The 7,656-nt window shown below is 57.7% G+C and overlaps 1 protein-coding gene across 1 annotated transcript; it reads left to right on the top strand.

Moving 5' to 3' along the window:
* Nucleotides 1–958: 958 nt before the first annotated feature.
* On the top strand, nt 959–4,964 carry LOC123397991 (respiratory burst oxidase homolog protein B-like). The gene is made up of 8 exons (XM_045092501.1): nt 959–1,841; nt 1,957–2,116; nt 2,243–2,291; nt 2,415–3,347; nt 3,434–3,648; nt 3,770–3,872; nt 3,984–4,060; nt 4,148–4,964. Exons 1-8 carry the CDS (start codon nt 1,391–1,393, stop codon nt 4,746–4,748), a joined length of 2,589 nt encoding a protein of 862 aa, XP_044948436.1. The 5' UTR covers nt 959–1,390; the 3' UTR covers nt 4,749–4,964.
* Nucleotides 4,965–7,656: the final 2,692 nt, after the last annotated feature.

The following is a 7,656-nucleotide window of genomic DNA, read 5'->3' as shown; positions in this document are numbered from 1 at the left end:
CGCACAACAGCGTTAGCGCCCGGAGCGCGAACCTTCGCGGCGGGGGCTGTCGGATTCCCGCCCGGCACGACCACGTTGCCTTGCCGCTTGCGGGCAGGCGCAACGCTAGCTTGAGCGACGGCGGGGCCAACATGGCCGGCGACGAGATCCGTCCGAGGGGAAAGGAGCGTGTGCGACCTCGACAGTGACGGGGGGCAGCAAGGAGGCGTCTATGGCGGCAAGGGACGGCCGCGGAGGATGCACCGGAGCGTGCGGTGGCGAGTCAATGGTGGCGGCGGGTTGGGGGGGGGGGAGCGGGAAAGGCCGCGCGGAAATGTCCCTCCCGCCAAATCTTGCTGCGGATAGAGGTTGAGCTCGGGTCGGCCTCCCGGTCCATGAAACTAGAGGTTAGGGAAGAAGTTTTACCGCGCCCTGTAAAAATATTTGCGGGTCAGGACGGGATGTGGGGTTTGATCGGGCAGGTTCCGTAAAAAAAAGTGACCAGCCATTATTATATAAAGAAGAAGAGAGTCTCGAGTCCGTAATCCCTTGGTGGCGGCCGCCGGTGGTTTTCTCCGGTTCCCTTGTTTCCTTGTCGCGGCGGGCGGGTGACGTGCTGTGCTGTACTGTAGGACGCGGGGGGTGCGTAGGGTGCTTCAGCCCATCCAGCTGTGCTCAGACTTCGGACTTGCACCGATGATGCGTCCCTCAACAACCCTCGTCACTTGGACTTGTACTCCCGTGACTTCCCGCGCCTGCTGCACGCCAGCGACGATGGTTTTACGTGATACTTTGACCATGGTTTTTCCCTTCTTTTCCCGCCATGGCCAGCGCAAAGCTACCACGCTAGAGTGCGTTTTTTCCGACGGGAGGGAACAGCTGTTTCCAAACATCCAGACGCATGTAGCTCCTTTCTTTCTTTTTATACATGGGAACCACATTCTGAGAACAGGCTATAGCCTCACATGCATGCACAGGTCCTGGACGGCATTGTTAAATGAACAATGGATGGATTCACTGGTTTTGAAGGCCACCCCTCCCTAACCAGGGGCTGGATTGCCGGACTGCACAAAGCCATCGGAGCGGCGAGACAGGGGCGCCCACTGTATTCCATTCCACCACCTTCCATCATGCCCATTCCCTGCTTCTCTCTCTTTCCTCTTGACTCTCGCCCTCACCAAAGCTTAAAAAACACTGCACAAAATGCTACCAGTTGATGGCTAAGAAACAGCAAACCTGAGATCCCCTCCAGCCAAAAAATCTATAGTAGTTTGCCTCTCTATATATGCCCTGCGCATTTCTTGCTTTCCTGGCTACCAAAACACCCGCCATCCGAAGATCAGCGCAGCCGTTTCTTTCTTGACGTGGCATTGCTCGCTACTAGTTTGCTTCACGACCGCGGCTGACGGGCATGGAGAGGCAGGCCGGGAACGGCAATGCCATTGCCGGGCCACCGCCGGAAGAGAACAAGGGCCCGGACGGCAAGAGCGCGAGCCGGCGAAGCACGCGGTTCAAGGAGGAGAACGCGTACGTGGAGGTCACGCTGGACGTCAGGGCCGACGACGCGGTGGCCGTCCAGAGCGTCAGGGCCGCCGGCGAGACGCCCGACACGGCGCTGCTGCCCCGGAGCGGCGGCCTGTCCTCGAGGCTCAAGGCCGAGCTGAGGCGCATCGCGTCCGCGAAGCCGGTGAGCCAGCGCCGGCTGGACAGGAGCATGACCGGCGCCGCGCGCGCGCTCAGGGGCCTCCAGTTCCTCAACCAGAGCGTGGTCACGCAGGGCAGCTGGCCCGAGGTGGAGAAGCGGTTCGACCGCCTCGCCGTCGACGGCCTGCTCCTCCGCTCACGCTTCGGCCAGTGCATTGGTAAGTTCACCCGCTCATCTGCTTGCTCCTCATCCATTTCCCTGAAGCGTCAGCTTTATAAGTCTGAATTTTCGGCCATGATTCTGAAATGAATCTTCCAAAACTTGTGTTCTAGGGATGGTTGGGTCGGAGGAATTCGCGGCGCAGATGTACGACGCGCTTGCACGGCGAAGGGGGATCGTTGCTCAGGTGCTGACCAAGGATGAGCTCAGGCAGTTCTGGGAGCAGCTATCGGATCCAGGCTTTGATGCCAAGCTCCAGACGTTCTTTGACATGTACGTCTCCAATCAAATGCAATCTCAAAGTTGAAGTTTGTCTGGAATCTGAAATGTGGACCAAATTCGACATTTCGAAATTAAGATTGATGTCAAAAGTTGACAACTCTACTGAACTTGGCGCAGGGTTGACAAGAATGCAGATGGTAGGATCACCGAAGAGGAGCTCAAAGAGGTGAGAAATGAGCTCGAAGAATTCTGTCGCCGTGTCACAAGTCATGGCAGTTGAAGCTACATAGTGTCTTGTTTGTTCAGCACCAGTCACCTGAATGCTTCTGAATTTCTCTTGCGTTGTCAGGTCCTCACTCTGACGGCCTCCGCGAACAAGCTCACCAAGATCCTGGAGCGCGTCGACGAGTACACGGCGTTGATCATGGAGGAGCTGGACCCCGACCAGCTCGGCTACATCGAGCTTGCGACACTGGAGTCCCTGCTGCTGCTGCCCCCTTCCCAGGCGCCGACGAGCCTGGTGGCGCACAGCTCCAACATCAGCCAGCTCATCAGCCGGAGGCTGGTGCCTGCGCGGGACGCGAACCCGCTCCGGCGGGGCCTCACGGCCACGCGCTACTTCCTGGAGGACAACTGGAAGCGCGTGTGGGTGATGGCGCTGTGGCTGTCCATCAACGCCGGCCTCTTCGCCTGGAAGTTCTACGCGTACCGGCGCCACCCGACGTTCGACGTCATGGGCTACTGCGTCTGCGTGGCCAAGGGCGGCGCCGAGACCACCAAGTTCAACATGGCCGTCATCCTCCTCCCAGTCTGCCGCAACACCGTCACCTGGCTCCGCTCCCGGACCAGGCTCGGCGCCGCCGTGCCGTTCAACGACAACATCAACTTCCACAAGGTGGTGGCCGGGGGCGTGGCCGTCGGCGTGGCGCTGCACGGGGTGACCCACCTCACGTGCGACTTCCCGCGCCTGCTGCACGCCAGCGACGAGGCGTACGAGCCGATGAAGCGCTACTTCGGGCAGACGAGGGTCCCGGACTACTGGTGGTTCGTGAGGGGCGTGGAGGGCGTCACCGGCGTCATCATGGTGGTGCTCATGGCCGTCGCCTACACGCTGGCGCACCCGCGGTTCCGCCGGAGCAAGCTCGGCGCCGGGAACCCGCTCAAGAGGCTCAGCGGGTTCAACATGTTCTGGTACACCCACCACCTCTTCGTCGTCGTCTACGTCGCCTTGGTCGTCCACGGCGTCTGCCTCTACATCAACCGGACGTGGTACAAGCAGACGGTCAGCTCCGACCTCCGTATATATGTCTTGCAATTTCAGATACGAACTACGTAGTATGTTTGGTAGTAACACTTTGGAAATTTCAGACATGGATGTACCTTGCCGTCCCCGTGCTGCTGTACGCCGGCGAGCGCCTTCTTAGGGCGCTGAGGTCGCACGGACTCACCACCGTGAGGATCGAGAAGGTGGCGGTGTATCCTGGGAATGTGATAGCCATCCACATGAGTAAGCCCCACGGCTTCAGGTACAGGAGCGGCCAGTACATATACGTCAACTGCAGCGAGGTCTCGCCGTTCGAGTGGTGAGCCCTCTCCCTCTCCCTCTCCCTCTCTCGTGGCTTCCATCGTCTCCGCATCGCTGCGAATGTAGCCGTGAAGGACACCTGAGCTGACAAGCTGCCGCCGCTGCTGCTGCTGTTGCAGGCACCCATTCACCATCACCTCGGCTCCCGGCGACGACTACCTCAGCATGCACATCCGGTGCCGGGGCGACTGGACGAGCAGATTCAGAGCCATCTTCTCCCAGGTAATTAAGCACCGGCAGAGGAATAATCGAGCCGACGCGTTGTTTCTCTTGCATGAAGGAATAGGATTCGCTCTTGACAATGGTTGATTGGTTGTTGTCGTCTGGTCGCAGATATGCAGACCGCCGTCGGCAGGGCAGAGCGGCCTCCTGAGAGCCGACTTCACGTCCATGGTGGAGCACAACGCCAAGTAAGTAGGAGCAGAGCAGGATGTTGGTCGACCTTCTTCTTGGTTCTCAACTTATCTGATTCCCCCCTCCTTGATGTTGGCGTGCAGGTTCCCGAGGCTGCTGATCGACGGGCCCTACGGCGCGCCGGCGCAGGACTACCGCAAGTACGACGTGCTCCTCCTCATCGGCCTCGGCATCGGCGCCACGCCGCTCATCAGCATCGTCAAGGACGTGCTCAACAACGTCCACCGGCGGGAGGAGCACGCCGGCGACGAGGGGTTCATGACGAAGCGGGTCTACTTCTACTGGTGCACGCGGGAGGAAGGCTCCTTCGAGTGGTTCCGCGGCGTGATGAACGAGGTGGCGGAGCGAGACGCCGCCGGCGAGGAGTCCGTGGTGGAGCTGCACAACCACTGCACCAGCGTGTACGAGGAAGGCGACGCGCGGTCGGCCATGGTGGTGATGCTGCAGGCGCTCCACCACGCCAAGAGCGGCGTCGACGTCGTCTCCGGGACCCGCGTCCGCACGCACTTCGCCAGGCCCTGCTGGCGCGACGTCTACAAGCGCGTCGCCTGCGACCACCAGGGGCAGCGCGTCGGGGTCTTCTACTGCGGCGACCAGAAGCTCACGCCGGAGCTCAGGCGGCTGTCGCACGACTTCTCGCACCGGACCACCACCAAGTTCGTCTTCCACAAGGAGAACTTCTGAGATAAATTCCACATGTTAACTTAACTAGGCCATACAGGAACGTACTACCAGTACATATACATTTTATTCACTTGCTGTTTACTAGTAGGAGTATCAGAGTCTTGGGCATGTACATTTCTTCATTTCTTCTTCGTACCTAGTGGGGAGCATATTTAGTCTAAAATAAAAATCTGGGGTATGAAGAATTAAACCTCTTCTAGTCCATCTCTCGAATCATTAATTTCATCCACAGATCTCAGCCCTCTGGTTCACATTACCCAAAAAGGTTTCCCCTATTTTATATATAGAGTAACGATGAACAACAATTGAGTACAAACTCAAGTACACGCACACATCCAAAACAAAATACATAGGCGAGGCGCTCAGCACAGCAATACCATTCCTAACACGAAGAGATGAAGCCGAACCGTGTATTTCAAGGCGGTGCCTTCAGGAAGGAAATGACACCGGAGTGCCATCACCGTCCGATCCAAGGATCAGAATTTCCCCTGAAGTAACACGACGGGCAATGAGAGTCGTGACGACGCCTTCAAAAAGGGAACGAGCTTTGCCGCCGTTGGTCTGTTCAAAGATATCACGCGTTTTCACCACGGCCAACACACACCGCCACCGAACGCCACACCCTAGCTACCACATCGCCCGCACGACCATGGCCACCGGGCAACATCGACCCACCACCATCAGGGCCGCCGCCTCCTAGGCATCCAAGAGCTTAACACCAACACCACCTCATCCGCACCGCTACCCTAACCAAAGAGATAAGCGGAAAGGTCCCGCCTTTCGCATCCTTGGGTGCCCCCAGCGTCGAGACCCAAAATGCTGGCCAAAACTGGCCTCTATCGCTTCGTCGTGCAGCCCCGGGTGCGAACCGGACTCGGTCCTGTCGTCGGGCGCGAGACAGATGCGGTCCTGTCGTCGGGCGCGAGACAGATGCGGTCCTGCTGCCGGGCTCAAGACAAACGATGAACCGCAACTAGGAGAGGGCCATCCCTTCGCCGAAGGTAACACCCGACCGACGAGTAGATGGATCGAAGGCCGACACATGCTGTCTACGGACGAGCTGATGTCGGGACATGCCAACCACCGCCGCTGCAGACCTGCCAAGCTACCGTGGAGCCATCCATGGCCGAAGCAGCCGCCACACCGGGCCACTGCGGCACTGCCCATCCCGCGCCGCCCAGTGAGCTCCAAGCGTCGGAGCCGTCGGGCACGCACCCACGCGTCCAACTGATGCCACCCGGAGCAGCCAAAAGAGACGTGCACCACCTCTACCCTCGAGCGCCGTCGGTCGTCCAAGACGCCAGCACCCACCATCGACCGGATCTGGGGATGGAACCCTAGACCCGCCGCCTGCACGCCCCACCTCGAGCCCATGCCTTGCTGCGAGCCAGGGCGCAACAAGCCGCGCTAGGGGGAGCCCCATGACGCCGGGGGAGAAGGACAAAGCCGGGGGAGGAGGTCGAAGCTAGGGAAGGGAGGAGCGCCGCGCCATGGCAAGGGGGCGAGCTCCGTGTCGCACCACGCTAGCTAGGGAGAGAAAGCAACACACACACACACACACACACACACCCCGCCACCAACGCCGTGCGGGCTTTGACCGGCATCGCCCGACGAGGGAAGGGGGGGGGGTGGGAGGAGCGGCCTTTCGGTGGAGTTGGGCTCTCCCGGGTCGCCCGCGGGGGGAGCGACATGGGAGACACGAGGGGATACTCCCCCTAGTTCACATTTGCTCTAGAAAGAGCACTTCTCAGCAAATTTGGGCTGGTGCCCGATCTCCCTTTCGGTGCCGAGCTGCCTCGTCCTGCATCTCACCACCGTCGACCCCCTCAGTAGCCGACATGGGAGACACGAGGGGATACTCCCCCTAGTTCACATTTGCTCTAGAAAGAGCACTTCTCAGCAAATTTGGGCTGGTGCCTGATCTCCCTTTCGGTGCCGAGCTGCCTCGTCCTGCATCTCACCACCGTCGACCCCCTCAGTAGCGGAACTGGTTTGCATCGCGCCGTCTCCTGCACCTTCTCCTCACTCCTTGGCACTACCGTTGTGTAGCTCCACCCATCGATGACGAGGTCAACTCTCACGAGGAACTGAACCCCCGACCTTAAGATTATTTTTTTGGATAAAGGGCTTTTATTACTTAAAATGTTTAAGCATTACACCTGGCCTGTGCATAGCTAAGATGCACACAGCCGCAGACCAAACGTATGGAAAGTAAAACAAGCAACAGACGTAATACAATCATCGAGACGTAAATCATCGTTGCCTACGGAGGCCCTATCCGGAGATCAAGCGGCCACCCATGTGGGATAAAATATCCCTCGCCACCTTTTCCAGTCGCACACAAGCATCTGTAAAAGGGCCTCGAAACTCTGCCCGTTTTAAGTTAGACCACAAACGGAGAATACCTGTGCATCGAAAGAGAATCTGCAAACGAGAATAATTTTTATCATTAAAAACCTTGTCATTTCTACTCAGCCAAAGCGACCATATAACGGCAAGCGCTCCTACCCTAAAAATGGTTTTAAACTTATAATCTATCCCATTTAACCAATTGCCAAATACGTTTGCAATGGATGTGGGTGGATACAAGTTGGAAGCCATTTGGATAGCTGACCAAATAGAACACGCGAACTTGCAGTGAAATAATAAGTGTTTTATTGTCTCTTCTTGAGGATAAAATACACACTTCATACTTCCATGCGAGTTGCGTTTCACAAGGTTATCCTTAGTTAAAATGACACCTTTACGAAGGTACCACGCGAATATCTTTAATTTTACTGGAACCTTCATCTGCCATATTTTTTTGTTACTACCGAGTGGGATATCGGACTGGACCATCGCCCTATACATGGAATCAATCGAGAATCTCCCATTCCCACATAGATTCGCCCTATACATGGAATCAATC

Source organism: Hordeum vulgare, chromosome 5H (genome assembly GCF_904849725.1).
Source record: "Hordeum vulgare subsp. vulgare chromosome 5H, MorexV3_pseudomolecules_assembly, whole genome shotgun sequence".
NCBI classification, from domain to species: domain Eukaryota; kingdom Viridiplantae; phylum Streptophyta; class Magnoliopsida; order Poales; family Poaceae; genus Hordeum; species Hordeum vulgare.
The sequence above is the reverse complement of the archived record's forward strand: the minus strand, read 5'-3'. Positions and strand labels throughout refer to the sequence as shown.